Source organism: Zonotrichia albicollis, chromosome 8 (genome assembly GCF_047830755.1).
Source record: "Zonotrichia albicollis isolate bZonAlb1 chromosome 8, bZonAlb1.hap1, whole genome shotgun sequence".
NCBI lineage: Eukaryota > Metazoa > Chordata > Aves > Passeriformes > Passerellidae > Zonotrichia > Zonotrichia albicollis.
The window spans coordinates 29,539,811-29,559,875 of NC_133826.1; the positions used below are offsets into that span (position 1 = coordinate 29,539,811).

At 50.3% G+C, this 20,065-nt stretch overlaps 1 protein-coding gene across 1 annotated transcript; it reads right to left on the reverse strand.

Annotated features, from left to right (window-relative positions):
• Positions 1-24: 24 nt before the first annotated feature.
• SCYL3 (SCY1 like pseudokinase 3) lies at positions 25-16,871 on the reverse strand. Its single transcript, XM_005492263.4, has 14 exons — positions 16,522-16,871; positions 12,586-12,860; positions 11,626-11,811; positions 10,890-11,003; positions 10,032-10,088; positions 9,248-9,350; positions 8,645-8,756; positions 8,244-8,321; positions 6,720-6,859; positions 6,262-6,449; positions 4,995-5,166; positions 3,141-3,272; positions 1,885-2,612; positions 25-750 (listed from the first exon to the last, which is right to left on the reverse strand). The coding sequence occupies exons 2-14, from the start codon at positions 12,748-12,750 to the stop codon at positions 688-690; spliced, it is 2,238 nt and encodes a 745-aa protein (XP_005492320.2). The 5' UTR covers positions 12,751-12,860; positions 16,522-16,871; the 3' UTR covers positions 25-687.
• Between the last annotated feature and the right edge of the window lie 3,194 nt (positions 16,872-20,065).

Consider the following 20,065-nt stretch of genomic DNA (forward strand, 5'->3'; position numbering starts at 1 on the left):
TGCAGGTACTCCACACTAGGGTGATAATTTAAAAATAATCTTTATTGTTCTTTACAGTTAAGAGCAGAAAGAACATGGTGCTTAAGCAGTTTCTGGTTGGTCACTGAATGGTTCCCAGCACCTCTGGTGCCATCCATTGACAGAACTATACAAACAGAAATAAATAAGTTGAATAAACTGTACATTCATCTTAAAATCATCTCTTAGCTGAAAAGTTAAAAGGAGCCATTTCTAAGGGCTTTATTTTTTTGGGAAAGGGAAAAGAAACCAAACAGGAAAACCAAAGGAAAAAGGCACATTAACCAAGAAACTCAGTGTGACTTTCATTTATTGTCAGCAGTTTTTCAGGGAAGGGGTGAGTTCTGGACCAATCTCCTCCACCCACCACTCTTGGCCTGCAGTAGCACATCAGCACCATCAGCTGTCCTGTCTCTGGGAGCAGGGGCAGCACCACAGCTGGGCATATTGCTGGAGTGCAGGCTCACCCCTGCAGCTTTTGGCACAGACTGGGAAGGAGCAGCCCTGGCAAGAGCTCAGGCCCCACAGGATCGTGTGGCTGTGCAGCAAGTGCCTGCCTTGTGGCAAAAGCAGTGCTGAGGTACTTTATTATCCATTGTACTGGGGAAGCAGCAGCTCCTGTCACAGGATCCAACACACCATCAATCACCTTGGTCTCCTTCAGAACTGTTACCAGTTTGTGTCATCTTCCCAGTTCAACTCCTCTTCTTCACCCCAGCCTGTAGCTTCAGCCTGGAATCACATAAAATTATCAAGATTAAAGGATGTGGAATGTACTTGTGTGCTTAGCACAGCCCAGGAGCCAGGCAGGAGCCTGTGGGGCTTGGGATGGCAGAGCATTCATGCACAAGGCCAAAAGCCCAAAAATGAAATGTCAGTACTTGCAGCTTATGGTCTTAAAGAACTCTGCCTTTAAGGTGATTCCTCCTGTAGTTCAAAAGCAGACTTAACAGGGAGTCTTATTTTTTTTTAACTCTTTGTATCAAACCCACTTCCCATTAAAAAAATGATGCCACACATTAGATGATTTCTTTCCCCTAGGAAAGAGCTGTTTTCAGGTTGTATTCTAACACTGTTTGATTTCCCCTTCCCACTGACACAGATCTCACTGCCTTCCCCCCACAATGGGGTTGGGGTGATGACAGTCACAGGACACTGTGCCACTTTCAAATGTCATAAACAACCTCAGTTTACAGCCCAGGCTCCTCTCCCCATGCTCCCTGCTGTCCCTGGGGTAGCTCTCTTGGGGCTGAATGAGCAAAACAACTTCAAGTCAACACCTGTTCCCTAGGAGAGTTCCATGTTCAAGTGGGAACACTGCCTTGCCCTCCTAGCAAACAGCAATGGCCTTTGGAGTCTCCCTGATTGGGCTACAGGGATTTATCTGCTTAAACAAACTCCAGTTTTGTGATTCCCCCTGATCTCTGAAATAGAGAAATGTTCAACACACCCAAAAATCTTTACTCTGTAATCCAGAGGTTCAGGTTTCCTGGGCCTTAATTTAAATGCTTTTATGTTTTGCTAGAAGAGTCAGGAGAAACACTTCAGTCCTGAGCACTCTCTGTGCCTGAAAGCCCCTTCTGTCTGTGGATGGGACCATGTCTGTTCAGCAGCCAGGACCCAGCCTTGTTTTACCTGTCCTGACCAAACTCTCCTTAACAAATCACAGGATTCCAGGATACAGCAGCACAGAATAGAAGCTGGAGCTAAAACTCCTGAGTGCTTGTAGGAGTGTGCAAATGGAGCCCAGTGCCTGTTTCCTAGCAGAGCTCCCTTTGCTGTACCAAGTGCCCACTGCAGTAGCTGTGCCTGCTGTGTGCTGAGGAGCCTCTCAGGCTGCAGTCACCTAAACCTGGAGCCTCTTACCTCCATCACATCAGCTGCTGCAAATTTGGATGAGAACAGCACAGTCTGGGAGGCCCCTTCTCTGCTGGACAGCCCACCTGAGTGGGTGGGAATAACTGCTTCTGTCCTTGCCTCAGGTAAAATCAAGAGGGAGGAAGATGGTTTAATGTCTGGGATCATGTCAGCAAACCAGTCCAGCTCTGGGTCTTGCACTGGTTTCCTCTTCACTTTGATGGTGAATTCTTCTCCCAGGCCAGACTCTGATGAAGACTTCAGCCTTTCCTGAAAGGTTTTTGGCACCACAGTTTCTCCCACTTGTTCCTCATGGTCCCACTTGTCATTGCTCCAGCTGTTCCCATGGCAAGGCTTTGTGGTGGGACTCAGTCTGAGGCTTTGGAATTCTTTGCTCAGCTGCTGGGTTCCTGGCGGAGGCCTTTCAGCTGCACCAGCCTGTGTCACAGTGGGGCAGGTTCCTGAGGACAGTTTGTGACTGGGGCTCCTGGGTTCAAAGTCATCCCAAGGCTTCTCATCCACATCATGATCAGCAAAGTAAGGTCCTGTGCTGCCCTGCAGCTCCTGGGGCTGGATCTGGATGTTCACAGTTTTCTCAGTGTCTGTCTCCTCTGGCTCACTCCAGTCTGGCCACTCCTCTGCTGGCTTTTCTGAGGTAGTCAGAGAGCTCCTGCTGCTCCCCAGGGTATTCATGCTTCCAGGAATTCCATTCAGGGGGGGCTCAGTGCCTTGCTCACCTGTGCAAGACAAAGGTGTTACAAGAGCAGAAGTTCTTGGCATTACAGGCACCACCTGGCATGGGAACAAGCCAGTAACTGATTGGAAAGAAAGCTCCTTCTTGGATTAGAAAGCAGGGACACCTTCCTGCTTGCAAAGGAGGGAATTCACCTCAGAGCCCTGGGGCAACACAAGCTGATTGCTGATAAGCACGAGGTGACTGGAAAAGGCCATGGAAGGAAACAGAATCAGCTCTGACTGTCAGAATGAGCTGCTCTGTAAATACAGAGTATCTGCTGAGCTGGGAGGGGTGAAAGCACAGCACAGAATCTGCCATAAGAAAACAAATCCAAGCCCAGGCACTCTGTGTGTCGGCTTCCCAAACAGCCATTCCCTAGCAGGCTAAGGATCACAATCCCCCTCCTTCACTGTGGCCTTCTGTGATTCACTTTCAGATCAGCACATGGGGGGAACAGGCACATCTTTTCAAGCAACACTTCCTTGGTGAACACTTGATTTCTGAAAGGAAGCACTAGGGCAGGTTTTACCTGTCTGTGAAGCCAGGGGACTGTCCTGTTGCTCAGGAAGCTTTTTGCCAGGTGCATTTGCAGAGCTGGGACTGCTCTTCAGGGGCTGAGAGGTTTGGTTTCTCTGATTGATCACTGCATGACTGGGGGAACCTGCCAAGATAAAAGAAAAGAAAGGACACGAGTGCACAAGGTGTGCTGTCAGTCTGAGCTGAACTGGCACAGCAATCCAACAGCTGCACCTCCTGATCCCTACAGAACACAATGCTCCTCTGTTCCTGCTGCCTGCAGCTCTTGTCACTACAAAGTTATGGCAACTGTACATGGTCAGCTTTGCTGAGATGTTCTTTCAAGACACACACAATGAATAAACTGATTAAGATCAGAGCAGATGCTTTAAAAATGCTGTTTGCCAGCTGGCTGGATCCAAAATCCCAACTGCATCACAAATCCCCTGGTACCTGCCTTACACAAAAGCACTGCACTCACTCACAGCAATTCCAAGCATAACTCATGACAGTACACAAACCCTTCTCCAGGCCTGGGCATGGGCACAGCAGCTCTCTGGAATGAGAAATGAGTCTCTACTCTGAAAGCTGCCCTGGCAGCGAGGTGAGGTGGGTGGTGGGCAGCCCAGGCCATGCTTTGGAGCTGCCCAGGGCAGGTGTATTTATTTCCCTGGCTCACAGGTGCCAGCTTGGCAAGCACATGGCTGCAGGCCATTTTTGGGAGCTGCAGGGGATGATCAGTGCTGCTGATGGGAGCCTGGGCCACCATTTCCAAATGGCACCGTTTTGTGCCTTCCTTGCACAGGGCTCATGTGTGTCCCCAGCCAGCTGTGCCTGCCTTCTGGGCATCACCAGTGCCACCAGACACACGTGGCCCACAGGAAAGGAACACAGGGAACATTCATTAAGGGCACATCCTCTGAGGGGCTGGAGCAAACAGCTCAGTAAGCATCATAAGCTCAGCCTCTTGTGCTGCTTTCTGCAGATCATCACTCACTGTTGAGGACAAAGGTGGGGGTTTTGTTGTTTTTTTCAACAGTTAAATCAGATCAAATTTTAAGTATGTGCTGAAAAATAAACCTGTGATCCAAAGTGGTTTATTTACTACAGTCTACTACTACAAGAAATAATTAAAGAAACTAATGCAGTGAGCCATCCACAGATTTTAATGAAGGGTGGTAGCTGCCAGTACACACATTAACAGGAAGCAAGCACTTAAACTGATCTGTCATGTATTTCATTTGGTATCTCTACATCTAAAGTTGCACAGATGCTGACTTTTCCCTTCTTATAAATTCTGAGTTTCAATATCCAGAGAAGCTCTCCCTTAGCACACTTGGTTCCAAGTTATCTAGCAGGTGTAGGGGCTACTGTCTTCACTTGCATTAGCTGAAAAGCCTCCAGAGAGCTGAGAAAATAGGGAAGTTGGTATTCCTTTTCCAATCTATGAATAGAAATTGGGGGAAGAACATGAGATTTACTGGTTTTAAGAACAGAAAGGACAGAGGGAATATTAAATAACTGCCTATGTAAGTCCTTCAGAAAGGAAATACAGTTTTTCCACAAAAGACACACTCACACACATACACTACCTGCTTTACTTACAGGGATTCTTAAATAAAGAAGAGGTTTCACTTTTTCCCAATATATCTGGTATATTTAAAATACTTTTATATAACTCTTCTTCTGATATCAATTCTGTATCTGCAAATAACCTAACTTAAAATCCAAGTTTGGCTGCAAATTAGCTTTTTTTTTTTTAAATTAACCTGTCACCAGGAACAGATTAATGATCCAAGAAATTCTGCCTGAACTGCTTGGACAGAACAGGCCAGCACCCCAAGAGCACTCTGACTGTATCTTTTACCTTCTGGGGAGAGATCAGCAGTTTTCATGAAACTTGGTGCAGAGCTTTTGAAGATCTTTGTTCTTTCTCCACCCACAACCACTTCAGGCCCCAGCAGGGAGACGAGGACAGCCAGGCTGTGCAGGGTTATGGCCACGATGGAGTCACTGGTGTCCCTCAGGCCCAGCAACACCTGCACCAACAACACACTGATGGCAGCACAGCCCAAACTCTGCTTTTGCACTGCTTGCCTCCTCAAGTGCTGCTTTTGCAGCACATCTCATTTCTAATCCCCTGCAGCTCTCAGCAGAGACTGGATGTTGTTTCAGAGCATAAAATTCCACTTTGTGCTACCAGTTAAGTAGGGTGGTTGATGCTAGGGGACTCTGAGCAATCTGGTCTGGTGTGGAAGGTGTTCCTGCCCATGGCAGGGGTTAGGTTAGATTAGATTAGATTAGATGGTCCTTCAAGTCCCTTCCAACCCAAACCATTCAGTGATTCTGTGAAGTCCCATATGTTGGGCAAGATGAAACAGGAAAGCCTTATAAATATGATTGCCTGGCAAAAGATTTTGAGAATATAGAAACTATAAGTGAGATTGAAATGAAAGCAAGCTTTGAGATCCCTCAGTTACTGAACAACTGGAAAACAATGGCGTGGCCAGCTGAAGGTAATCCCCTTTTGATGGAACAACACCCTCTGCTTGCAGACAGGCCCAAGGGTCAGAGCAGACCCTACAGCTTGGCAGAAGGGGCCCAAAGAGGAGTTTTTAGGGTTTTAAATGTAACCCAGTATGGTAATGTAATGGATTATGTAATGGATAATGTAGGATTTTTATCTTGTATTAGACTGGTTAGTGAGAATTAGAATATTCAACACAGAAGATTTATGGTATTTTAATGGGAACTTCTCTCTCTTTTACTCTTCCTCACTTTTTCATCCTCCTTAGCAGGCTCTTGCCTTCTCTCTCTTTACCCCTCTCTCTCTCTCTCTTTGGGGCCTGCTCTGAGCTGTGTTTGGCAGCTCCCAGCAGGGCCCTGCACCCAGGCCCTTTGCAATAAACCACAAATTCCACGACCTGGCTGCAGAGACCTCTGGTGTCCATCCATCCCAACCATCCCACCGCCATACTCCAGCATCCTACCCCCATATTCCAGCATACAGCACCCAATTCCAGGGTGCAGCACCCAATTCCAGCATACAGCACTCAATTCCAGAGTGCAGCACCCAATTCCAGGGTGCAGCACCCAATTCCAGGGTGCAGCACCCCAGGTGTGCTGTCCCTAACCTGGGGCAGGATGATGTTCTTCAGCTCCTCCCGAGAGAAGAGCTCGGCGTAGGCGTGGATGTGAGACAGCAGCACCATCCTCACGTGCTCCTCGTGCACCTCAAAGAGCTTCAGCAGCACAGGGATGACGTGGGCCTGGAACAGGGCTGGTGACAGAAGGCAGCTGGGCTGGCTCTCCCCACTTTGCTCTAGGGAACAGAGGGGAGGATGGGCAAAGGCTGCTTCACCCAGCAGAGACAGCTCAGGCAGCAGCTGCTGAGTGGTGACACCAGATCATTGCTAATTCTCCCCCAGCAGCAGCAGAGCAGTGCAAAGGAGGAAGCACAGGTAACTGTCCTGTTACAGCATTTGTTCTGTCAGGGAAACACCACTATTGCCTTGATGCAATCAAACAACTGCTCTGAATTCATTTCAAACTTGTCAGGAATAATTGTGATGAGGAAGTATTTAAAGGTCACCTTTCTTTGGGCCCAGCAGATGAGGAAGAAAACTCTTGACAGCTACAGGTTCTGCAAACACGAGCTGATTGAGCAGGAGAGGCACCAGCCGTGATGCTATCAGCTCCTCTGACAATCCAGCCACCCTGTCCAGCAGGAATCTGCATTCCAGGAGACAGCAATTAGTATCAAGGCAGCCTTCCATGCATTTATGCCTGTTCCCCTTAATATCATTTTCCCCTTTTTGTGTTTGACTCATGCAGAGTCAGTGTCCCACTGCAGCCTCTCCCTCTCTCTGCATTCTGACCTACAGAGAGAATCCTCTGCTCCTGCCTGAGGCAAAGACAGCACAGAGCAGGAGCCAGAAGCACATCCTGAAACACCCCACACCCGGATCACAGGCTGGCACAAGCACATCCAGCTGGCACAGGAAGCTGCTGGGGCACCAAACTGCCTCTGAGCTGCTGGCATCCCCTGTGAGCTGCACTCAAACCTGCAGCAGAGAGTTCTCCCCTCACTCCTCACCCTGGTCCATCCCAAGGATTTATTTTGCTGCTGCTTTGCAAAAGGCTGTTCTGCCTGCCACACAAGGGAAGTTTCCCTTTTGAAATCACTTCCCTTTTGAAACCACTTCCATGTAATGAGGCCAACAGATTGGGTTTATCAGAGCTTAGTTTTGTGCAACTGCTCCTGTCTGTCAGATTTTCATTTTAAAGTATGAATTATCAGTTACTGCTGTCTCTCTGTGCTTGGAGGAGAGCAAGAGAAGGGTGCACATGCTGGGAAGGCCCCTCTGCCTGATGGAAGGGCAGCACTCCCCTGTCTTGAAGCAAAGTGTTCATCCCCTCCCTCAGTAAACACTGCTGACACAGAGATAGTGAGAAACACTCTGAATATTCCTGCTAAGCATCCCCATTCTCCTCTTACTTCACCACTTAAACCTCAAACTAATTAAAATAACTGATGTATAAAATAGGCAGCAAAACAGCTCTGTGAGAACACCAAAGGTCTTTTATATGGAGAAGAAAAAATCAGCTTCTCCCCTTTTCAGGCCTAGATAATGCCATGATTACACAGAAAATTCCCTGACAGAAAAATTCTTGGGGACCACAACAGTGGGATTTACTGCAAGATGTTCCATTACTGCAGCTGAGACATCCATTACAGGGAACAGCTTTTCTCTTGGCACCACATGATTAATTTGCCCAGCAAGTCTTACTGCAAACCCTCCCACTGGCAGCTGCATCCCTCTGGAGGCTGGGGAGCATCAGGGTGATGCAGAGCCCAGCAGGGAATGCTCCTCCCAAACACCAAACCAGTCACAAGGAGCTGGGAAATGAGAGGGGGAGAGTCTCCTCTTAGACAGGGCTCTTACTTTGGCTGGAGTACCCAGAGTGTTACAGAGCGACCAATGTTCTGCCAAAGCCACCAAATCTGCCACTTGAGGAAGCACCTCTAGCCAGAAGCCTTCCCACAATCCATTTGCAGAAAGGTGCTTTGTCATTCTGAAATAAGAAGTTTCCACATTACAGTTCCTTCACTTACTTGAAAAATTCAGTTTTCTCCTCCTCAGACTTTAGCGTCAAGGTCTTCAGAAAATTCACAACTTCCAGAAAATCATTCCTAAGCACAAAAGCAAAAGCTGTCAAGTGTAATCCCTATTGATGCTTACACCACTCACTGTGAAGAGACTGAAACCCCACCACCACCCCTTCAGAAGAGAAAACAGAGGGACCCAAGTCAAATGCTGCTGGATCAAGAGTGCCAGCAAGGAGGTGACAGCTGAAGGCTGCCCAGCACCTCTTTGGGAGGGCTGGGAACACCTTCCTCATTCAGGGAGCCTCTTTGTCAAGGATCCCTGCAAGAGGCAGGGATAAAGTCTGCACTCCCATCCCACCTTCAAAGCAGCATCAAGACCAAGAGAGGCCTGATATTCCTGTCCTTACCTGAAGAACTCGTGAGACAACAGGCTGGACAGTGGTGGGCGACACTTTGGGTCTGGATTCAGCAGTGTACAGTGCAAGGTTTGCTGAAAGCTGGAGAGAATATCTGCTGAAACTGAAATCCAGAGCACCTACTGTTAGATTCCTCTCTCCACACTGAACAAGACACATTCAGGACTCCTCCATCCCCCACCAAACTCATTTTTAGCAAAAGTGCAAAAGGAAGGGGAAAGTAGCATTTCCATTTCCCTTCCCAACCTGCCTGGCTACTGGGCCTCCAAGGAATGCTACTGTTCTCCCAAGAAATTTCCTGCTGCCTCTGTGCTGAAGTGGCAGCCCCTGCTCAGCTGTGGCTCTCAAGACCCCCCTGCCACATCCACAACACTTGGCAGGACCAGAGCAGGTTTGGGAGTGCTCGTGTCACACGGGCTGGTGACCTCCAGCCACGCCTGACAACATCCCCACAAGAAAAGGGGAACAACAGGAAAAAAGTCTGCAAACAGGGAACAACCCTGCCCACTAAGCCCACAACACTGCTGCCAGCTGCAGAGCAAGGTGGGATGTTCAACCACACCAGCAAAATAAACCAGTGCCATTCATTCTCACCCTGATCATGGAGAACTGTCAGGAGATTCTCCACTGTTGTCCCAAAGGCGTAGGCGTCCCTCGCGTGCCCGTAGCTGCTGGGCAGCATTTTGAAGTCTGCAGACTGAAAACAAAACAAAACACCAAAAAAAAACCAACCCAGCAAGGCAGAAGCTTATGAAATATGTGGTGTTTTCCATAAGTCTTTATTCCCACCCCCCACCATATACACTCTTTAGTTCTTTTTATAGCACCAAAGCTCCACTGTGTACCCTACAAGTAGAATATTATGCTAAAAAAACCTCCACTGGGGAATTTATAACCCAAAGGAGCAACTCCATCATGATGAAACAACTCCCTGATGAATGCAGGCAGTCAACAGCTTTCAGCATTTCTATGGAAACAGGCAGTAATTAGAGAGCAGAAGCTGCTTCTTCAGCACAGGCAGCTCCAAGGATTCTCAATGGCTGGGAAGTGACTGACAGGTAGGGAAAAGCTGTGCTGAGAGTTACACAACCATGGGACCACAGTGATCTGGGCACTCTCAGCAACCACTCTGATTTTTGCAAAACTTTGGTGATTTAGAAGCAACACAAAGAGTTTGAAAAGTAGCATCACCTGTGCCCAACACCATTCTCAAAGCAGGGATGGGACAGAGGAGGGACAAAAGGAAACCTCAGATAATATCCAAGAGCCACTTCCATGCCATTTAGGCATGAGGAAACACAACATGAATGTAAAACTATTTCCTGCCCACCAGGTTTTTCTTTGCTGGCAGCAGGGAGCCCCTTGAGCTGGCACTCACCATCTCCTCGCAGGGGATGCACGACTGCTCTCGCACCGACCTCACGTGGCACAGGAACTGCAAGGACAGGAGGGGCCCATGAGCTGATCCCTGTCCCCTCAGCGCCCATGAGCTGATCCCTGTCCCCTCAGTGGCCATGAGCTGCCTCTGTGTCCCCTCAGTGCCAAGAGGGGGCCATGAGCTGATCCTGTGTCCCCTCAGTGCCAAGAGGGTCCATGAGCTGATCCCTGTCCCCTCAGTGCCAAGGGGGTCCATGAGCTGATCCCTGTCCCCTCAGTGCCAAGGGGGTCCATGAGCTGATCCCTGTCCCCTCAGTGCCCATGAGCTGATCCCTGTCCCCTCAGTGACCATGAGCTGCCTCTGTGTCCCCTCAGCAGCTGTGCCCCTGCCCCTTCTGCTGGCACCCAGGGCAGGCTGTGCCTCACTGCACAGCAAGCAGCAGAAATCAAAACAAGAATTGTTCTCTCTGCTACCAAGCAGTGAAAATGCCACCAGCACAAGCTAAGGAGGCATTTAAATTATTTTTCTTAATGGCTTGTTTCAACCTGACTCTTCCTGCTCTTTTTTATTTTTATATCAGTCCAGAAGGCAAAGATTTCTCACTCTCCAGCCAGCAGCGTCCCTTAGAAAAGCAGCTGTGTTTTGGCTAATGGAGAATTAATTTGTGTGGACATTTTGGTTTATAGCAATGGTGTCTTCAGAGCAAAGCTCCAGGACAGAGCTGGAAGTGAGCCAACACATTTAATAGCAAATCCAGCTCAGTGGAAGGACTTGGGCCTTCACCCCCATAGATGGCCAGATTCCACAGGCCAGGAATCCTCCCCTGGCCATCCAGGGTGCACTTGGCTTGGCTCTTACCTCTGGGGTGGCTTCACTGAATTTACAGACTGTTTCCATTCCTCCCAGCTTCCAGTGCCCGTCCTCACTCACAAACACAGATGACAAGCAGACGTTGTTATGAGTTAGGTTTCCCTAAAACATAAAAACAACAAAAAAGGGTTACTGACTTGGGGGATAGATGAAGATGTAGAATCTTAATCAGCACTAATTAGGTACTGCAGGGAGCTGAGGGAAAGCTGCCAAAAGACCACACAGCTCCTCTGGGACTTTGTGGGTGAGCAGCAGGTGCCAGGCAGGAGGGCCAGGGTTTTAGAGCAGACAAAGCCCCAATTGTCACAGCCCCTGCAATGCAACTGTAAATCCAACTGTGAACACAAAACCCCAGAGCTACAGTCTGAGCTGGGATTTACCTGGGCAAACACAAGTGCCCAGACAGGCAGCAGTGACACCAGTCTCTGCCATGAGCTGTACACAAACACCAAGGCCAAGCAATCACAGTTCCCTAAAGCAAGAAGTACTACAGGCAGATCCATGAACTGAGAACTGCTTCTTCCCTCATTTCCACAACATTTTCAATTACCTTTCCCCCTCCAAAGCAGGCAAGTTGAGCAGTTTCAGCCTACAAGCACTGTGGGGCACGTGTCTGTGCTTTGGGAGGAATCAGCAGTGAGTCACCCACACAAGGCCAGGTACAACACTGTCGCACTTCCTCCATGGCCCAGCAGAGCCTGCTGGTGCTGCCAGGGGTACCTACCCTGTCGTGGAGGAAGATGAGTGCCAGCAGCACATCGTAGATGCCTGCACAGATTTCTGCAGCAGAGAGAGTCTCCAGGACCATCTCCAGGGGCTTCACCCGCTCAGTGACCAGGTGGATCCCATTGGCCTCCACGGTGCAGGACAGGAAGCGCAGGAGGCAGGGGTGGCGCAAGGTTTTCAGGTGCTTCAGGAACAGAGACGTGTCAGACCTGCTCTGAGGCAGCTGCTCCAGGTGCACAGCTCAGCCCTGCCCCCTCAGCCATGGCTTCTCATGGAATGCACACAGCCCATCCCTGCCCCTCACCAAGCACCCTGCAAGCTTACTCACTCAGACTGCAGAACTTTTTAAAATACATTGAAAACAGAATCATAGAATCGTCTGGGTTGAAGGACCTTAAAGACCACCTTGTTCCATCCCCCTCCCATGGGCAGGGACAACTTCCACTATCCCAGGTTGCTCCAAGCCCTGCCCAACCTGGCCTTGACACTTCCAGGGATCTCTGTGGGCAACCTGTGCCAGGGCCTCACCACCCCCACAGAGAACAATTTCTTCCCCTATATCCAATCTAAAACCTACTCTCTCAGTTTGAAGCCATTTCCCCTTGTCCTGTCACTACATGTTCCTGTCTCTCCATCTGTCTTGTGAGCTCCCTGCTGGCACTGGATGGAGAAAAATCTTACACAGAATAAAATCCTTACTCATAATAAATATGGTACTTTGGGTGGGATTCACCCAAGAAAGATCCTGACTTGCATCTGCAGGAGGAGGCAGGACCTTGCAAAGGTCTGAACATTGCTGCCCTCAGCACAATGACTTCTGCAGCTGCCAACCCCTTTCTGCCCCATGGCCAGGCTGCCTTCCACGTTCCTCCTCCCTCACTCCCAAGGGTTTGACTGGTTCCCACCGTGCCAACAGAAGGAGGGGGAGCTGTGCAGCGTGTCCCAGGCCAGGCAGTACCTTGGCAGCTTTGTCCACCTTGTCCTGGCTGTCCCTCTTGTACACGAACACGGAGGCGCGTTTGCCATCCTGCAGCACGGCCGGGTGGATGCTGTGCCCGCTGGGCAGCGTCAGCGGCGGCTCCTCCAGGCTGTAGCTCTTCAGAGCACTGTTCTCAGAGCCCATGCCTTGCACGGCTGCCCTGCTCACCACAAACACGCCCTGGCTGCACGAGGACTTGCTTTGGGCAGCTTTAGTTCCAGCAGGTGCTGTCCAGGTCACCTTCAGAGCATTTTCTGCAAAGCAAGGAACAGACATGAAGAATCTCCTCCTGCCAGAATCTGTCAGGACCCAGGATATTCCCCTGGCTGCCCTGGGTGATTCCAGACCCTGGCACAGAGTCACAAACACCTGTGCCATTGATTTTAACCCATGGAAACAATTACCAACTTTGTGTGAAGGTTTACAAGCCACAAGAGTTTGAGTAGAATGATAGTGAATTTGTCACAGGGTGAAAAAGTAGAATTTTGGGGATTTAAAATGGGGGTTCAAGAGGCAAGATGGAGGAATCTGGGAGTGACCTGTCCTCCTTCTCCTTCTTTTTATCTTCCATCTTCTGCTGTGATGGTGACACTTCTAGATAGTCTAGATTCTAGACTGTCTAACATAGGTGATAGGTACTGGAAAATTATTGTAAATAAAGTACATGTTGTTCTTAGTATAAAAATTTATCTACAGTCAGTAGAGACTGACTGTCTAATAGGTGATAGGTATTGGGAAATTACTGTAAATAAAGTACACGTAGTATAAAAATTTAACACCAACCCAAGGGCAGGGACTGTGCCACAACCCGACCTGCTGGACAGATCTCAGCAGGTCAGAGAAAGAATGGAAGAGATCAGAGAAAATAAGCTTGAAAAACCAGAGCTGAGGAATCTCAACTTCTTTGGACATGGTGTTGGGAAAAAAAGACTCTTTAATACCTCAGGAGCCATTCCAGCAACACAAACCCCAAGCAGTATCCTCTCCTTGAGTTTTAAGGACAAGAAGGAAACCCCCAAAGTTCATTTTGTAAAGGAAACCCAGTGCCCACAAAAGGGTTTGGATCAACAGGAGCAGCTCTCAGCAGTGGGGCCTGGACTGCACTGGCACCTGTGTCAGCAGCAGCAGCAGCTCTGACACAGAGCAGCACCCACAGCCCGTCCCTGCCCTGGCTGAGACCCTCCAAAAGCAGGATCCAGCAACACACACCCACTCCAAGGGTTAAACTGACGTTAAGCACAGTTAGGAAGTGTGACTGCCTCCCCACAAGCAGCCCCTGGCTGCCTTAAAAACACCATTCCTCAATTCACCAAGGCAGAGAAGAATTCAGTGAAGGAGGAAGGATTTCAGGAGGTTACCTACAGCCAGGTACCCTGCAGGAGCACGTTTTCCCCCTTGATTACCTTCTCTCCATGTGACAAATATTCCTTCTGCCTGCCAACACTTCCTTCCTCCCCCAGCCTGTCAGGAAGAGGCTGACACAGATTTCTGTGCCGTTTCCTCACACACAAAACCGGTAAAACAAACACACTGATTGCAGAGGCTTTTTTGGAAAACACTGACCCAGCACATGCTCTGTGATCACAGGCCATGGGTGAGACCTGAACCTGTCTGCACACAGAAGTCAGCAAAGCCTCCTCAGGAATCAGAAGGACAGAGAAACCCTCAGCTGTCAGGAAAAGTGGGGGAAACTGCCCACCCCAAGCTTTTTCTTTTTGGCAACTGGAGAATTGCATTGCTTCATTGTGGTTGTTCCCAGCCACGACCTGAGGCTTCAGGGAGGCAGCAACACAGGAGTCTCCCAGCTCCCCAGCAGAGCTGTTCCCCCCAAGCTGCTGCTCTGGCCCCTCACCTGTGTCTCCAGCTGGGTCTCCCAGGAGCCCTGAGCTCAGAAATGCTCAGAGCCTTTGCAAAGAGCTGGTTTGTTACAGTTCCTTGGCTCCTTTAACCCTCCAGAGGGTACAACAAGCCCTGCAGCCTGAAATGGGGGGGAACAGGGGCTTTTAATTCATTCTGTGTCCTGATCCACCTAAAATCTGAATTAACCACAGAACTTGCAGCTCTCTCCCCTCTGGTGTCAGGCAGGGATCTGCATCTTTTCAGCACTGATTCCTTAAATGGCACCTTTAGGACATAAAGGGAAAGTTATGGAAGTCTAAACTGCAGCTTCCCAGCACTACACAGAGGGGCTGACAGATGAAAAGGAAACACAATGCAGCAATAACACACACCTCTAAACTGGATTTTTCTTTGGTGAGCTCCCTGGCACAAAAGCACTCATGCTGCCCCCAGACAGAGCCTGGGAGCTCTGCCCTGGCTGCCCCAGCTCCTCCTCCTCACCTGTGTGCTGCTGCTCCTGGGCACAGCCAATGCACTTCTCTGCATTCTGCTCTTCCCAGCTGTGCCTCGTTTAGTTGTTCACCTCAATGATTTCTGACTCAGGACACCTGAAAGTATCTGGGCTCACCTGATGCCTCAGGTTCCTCCAATGCACATGGACATATTTGTCATCAGAGACACACACAGTTCAGGAACAGAGCCACAGAATGGTCTGGGTTGGAAGGGACTTTAAAAGCTCACCCCATTCCACTCCCCTGCCATGGGCAGGGCCACCTTCCACTATCCCAGGCTGCTCCAAGCCCCATCCAAGCTGGCTCTGGGCATTTCCAGGGATGGGGCAGCGACAGCTTCCCTAGGCAACCTGTGCCTCACCACCCTCACAGGGAAGAATTTCTTCCCCACATCTCACCCAATTTTCCCCAGGTTCCATTTGCAGCCATTCCCACCTTGTCCTGTCACATTTCCTGATGAAGAGCCCCTCTCCAGCTTCCCTGGAGCCCCTTCAGATACTGGAAGGCTCCTGTGAGGTCTCCAGGCCACCTCCTCCAGGCACAACAACCCCGGCCCTACCAGCCACAGGGGAGGCACCCCAGTCCCCTTATCAACTTCATGGTCTCCTCTGGACTTGCTCCAACAGTTCGGTGTTCTTCTCATGCTGAATATTGCAACACCAGAGTCATCCTCACGCCCGTGATGTAGCTGAGCCCTGCTGTACCAACAGCCAGCCGCAAACACACCGCCCCTCTCCAGGGAAACTCCTCTGGGGATCAAACACAAGCAGCCTGCGGCACCCAGGGCTTTTTTTACGGAAATTCAAACTCCAGCTGGCAAAAACATCGGCAAAGGTCTGCGCCCAGGTGTGGCTCTCCGGAGCCAAAACAAACCATTACTCACGCAACTATGAGTTAAGAGAATTAACCCTTTTGGATCTTCTTTCCAACTAATTGTAAACGTGAATGTCAGATGTAATACACAGAACACCCTGGAAGAGACAGGAGCCCGGCAGGGAAAGCCAGAGCGATTGGTAGTAAAGGACAACGTGGATTTGCCACCAGAAAGAGGTGGAATTCCCATTCAGCTTCCCTGCGGAGTGAATGACAGCGGCATACAGAGCATTCACCTGAAACACACACACCAGCTCACGGAGAGGTTGTTCCAGGCTTTCCCGGCTTTCCAGGCGCCCTTCCAGGCCAGCAGAGCCTGCGGGAAGGGCTCTCAGCGGTGCCGGGGCTGCGCTCCCCCAGGCAGCAGTGTCCCAGCGTGACACCCCCAAATGCCCGCCCGCACCCCGCACAAGGGCCCCTGGCAGGCAGGGGCACCAGCAGCAGCCCCCTGGGAAGGAAGCCCGGCTCCACCGCGCTCCCCGAGGCCGGTCCGACCCCAAGCACCGGGCAGAGCGCGGTTTGAACGCCCGGGAGCCCCGGAGCAGCACAGCCAGAGCCGCCACTGCGGGAGCTTCGCCCACTGCCCGCGGTCACAGCCCGGCCCGGGGAGCGGCACCGGGGCTGGCAGGGCCCGGCCCGCCCGTCAGACTCCACGGCAGCCCCCACCCTCGGCCCGCCCGTCCCCGTTCACCTGTGCCCGCCGGGCCGGGGCTCCGGTGCCGCTGGGCCCCGCCGGCCGCTCCGCCCGTCTGTCCGCCTGTCTGTCTGTCCTTCCGCCCGGCCGGCCCGGCAGCGCCGCCCGCCTCGCGCGCCCCCTGGCGCCCGGCGGCCGCAGCGCCCTCAGAGCGCCGGCCGCCATTTTGGGTGAGGGCGCGCCTCCCTGCGGGCCCCCTCAGCAGCGTGAGCTGTGGGACCGTCGGGGCTGGCGGAAACCTGTGAGGAGATGGAACAGTGCAGCGCCACTGTCCGGGCTCCTCCTAAACACCGCCGGGCATGGTGACTCCAGCAGCCCCCTGGGCAGCCTGTTCCAATGCCTGACCGCCCTGACAGTGATTTTTATTTTTTTTCCCCCTCATATCTAATCTCAGCTCCCCTCTCTCATCTGCGCCATTTCCTCTCGTTCTCCCACTGCAGCCCGGCAGAACAGACCGAGCCCCGCCGGCTGCAGCCTCCTGTCAGGAACCCCCTGAGCTCCTCCGAGCTTCACACCCCAGTTCCCACAGCCGCCCCTTACAGGCTGGTCTATAGCCCCTTCACGAGCCTTGTTGCCCCATAATATCCTCTTTAAAATAAATTTTTAAATATCCTTGCCCTCCCTGTGCCCCGCTCAAGCCCGGGCCGCAGGGTGGTCTGACACTGCGGCGTGAGGGGATCCGTTTAATGCCATTAAATGTAATTGCTCTCCGCGCTGCGGCGTAAAGCGACCCCGGGGACAGATTTCACGTGAGTGTTTTGGACGGCGGAGCGAAGGTTGAAAGGAAGGGCTCCAGGGCGGTGGGAGGTCTGAGCTGTTCACACGCTATTTTCATATCGCCGGTGTTATTCCAGTTTCCTGCAGCGCCAGGACGTGAGGATGTGGTTTGCTCGGTCGCTCTGAACAGCAGCACAGCCCAGCCCCGTGGCCTCGTCTAGACGCGGGTTTAATGGCCAGGGCAGAGTGTTTAACACAGGTGGTCTGAGCTCTGCAAGCGCCTTGGCTTTCTGCAGTAACTCAACTCCACGAGTTTAACCTGCGCTGAGTCTTGTGCTGCCAAATCCAGCGGGAACTGTGTAGAGTGTGTTCTTTATGCTTTCCCCCTTCCATTTCTAGGGAAGCCTTCCAGGGCTTGGACAGCACGGATGATCCCAGACACACAGCTCTGTTGGACAGTGGCTCATCAATGCCAGAGTCCCTTCAGCACAGCTACAGTTCTGGATAGCAAAAGGGATTCTCTCAGATCCACAGCACAACCCTGCTCAACTGAGCCTCACCCCAGAGAGGATTTCTCCTCTGACTGTGCAGGGGAAGAGCTGTAAGGTGGCACATCAGGATATGCTGGCAGATGGATGATCTGGGGCTTTTTTAAAAAAAGAAGACATATGATGGGAGGAGCAGGGTGCAGGAAAGTGAAATGGGTCACAGTATGTAGTACATCACACATTACAGGGTAATATAATGCACACAGGAACAGAAACTAAATAAAGTTCAGGTTCACGATCTCTATCTGTCAAATGCAGGAAAGATCCAGAGTCTTTGGCCCAAATGGGACAGACACCTAAAAAGATCCTGGTCCCAAAGTACAAACTAAAAGAAACTGTGTAATGTTCATTAAGGTGTACATTAGTCACCAGTTTATTCAGGGGGCCAGGTGTGGGTTTGTATGTCCTATGTGTGTGTGGCAGGGCAAAGGCAGAAGGTCAGAAGACACGAATAACCGGAGGTAAAGATAAAAAATTCTTAATAAGCAACAACTGATTTCTACTCACAGCCCTTGGCTCCAGCTTCAGGCTGTGGTGTGATTCATGTGGCTGTCAGGAAGAAAAAGCAAACTTTGGCTCTTGTGCATCATTTCTGGTGTGTTTCCTTTGCTGGGCTGTCTCTTTCTGAGCAGCATTCTTTCCTTTACCTGCTTCTCCTGAGTGATCCTGCTGTCCCACACAGGCTGAAGTGGCACTGAGGGGTGTGCCCAACCCTTTGGGAGAGGCACAGGAACAAAGGCTGCACTGGGGCTTTTGCTTCCACCAATGATATTTCTCAATTTCTTAATAAACAGAAGTGGGTTTCTTTTATTTTTTTTTTTTTAGGGGGAAGGGACCCCAGCATATTTTTTCCAGCTCTGGAAAAATTTTTATTCAAGTGGGTGTCCAGACCAAGGGGCTGCCAACACCACCTTGTATGAAACCCATGCAGGGGAGTGCAGCCCTCCTCTGTCTGTGCAGCTCCAACACCTCCCTTGGCACCTCGGAGCTCTTTCAGAAGAAAACCCCACAACCTTAACCTGAAGGAAAAAAATGAGCAGATCACAAAAGCTTCAAGGCAACACAAACTGCAGCAGAAATGAGCTCAGGGTATTCCATGGGTTCTGAGGATGGCCACAGAAGGAATGGAGGCTGTTGTTCCTCTCAGCCTCTGGCCATGGTGAGTGGACAGATGAGGGCTGCACTACAGGAATTCCAGTAAAGAACCTGCCAGAGGAGCCCAGAATCTCCTCTATCTAAACAGAGCTTGTCCTGCTTATTCCAGAGGAAGATACATCTTGTTCCTGTGTAATTTAATCCAGAGTGGATACAATTAAACAGAATCAGGGCAGTCTGATTTCAGAATGAAATGCACATGTTGAACTGCAGACAGCTCCACAACCCCCTGGTATTTGCAAGACCTTGAATCAGGTCCTCCATAAGCTCTGAGGGAGGAGAATATTTGTTTACTTTTGCTTTCCCCCACCCTGTTGCCCTGGAAAGCTCCTAAGTACTGGTGTAGCACAAATAATAATAATTTAACACAAGATCTTAGGTGGCTGCATGGAGCAGATTGCTCCTAGAAATGAGCCTGTCCATGTGCACAAAGCCTCTCTAATGGCTACCAGACACAGGAGCTTCTCAGCCATTGCTTATTTCATTGTGCTATTAACTTTACAGCCTCATTATATCGAAAACACTTGCCTAACCAAACTCATTAATTAATTAGCAGCAGGCTGGGAAAGAGGATACTCCTAGGATGGGTCAGGATTGCTGCTGTAGGGAAAGAAGAGAGGAGCTCTACAAAGCCTGGAGGAGAAAACAGGAAAAAGAGGACAAAAGTTGCAGAAATTGTTAAAAGAAAGCAGATCCCTCCTCACCCTGTTTTGTGAAGTGTACAATACCCAGGGACTGAATCCATAAAATACAGATAATTAAACAGCTCAGACTCTCCCATCTTCCTGTGACACCCACAGGAAATGTGATGTAGGAAATGTGAAAAGTCTATGTGCTCCTATCTCTTTTTTTTCCCCCTTTTTGGCTCAGGAACTGTAATTAAGGGGAAAATCAGCCTCTCTCCTTGCTTGGAAGTGCAGTGGCACAGCTGGTTTTCATCTTGGCAAGCAGGCTCTGTCCTCAGGCTACTAAGTGCTGAGTAATTTCTACCAAGCTCTGTTTGCAGATAAATGATGTTCTTTTCTTAGCTGCTGCCAGGCAAAGCTACAAATACTTGATCTTTTATTCATTTCCCATAAACTCCTAACATTGAATACTAAAATTCCAGCCAGAGATTTTTT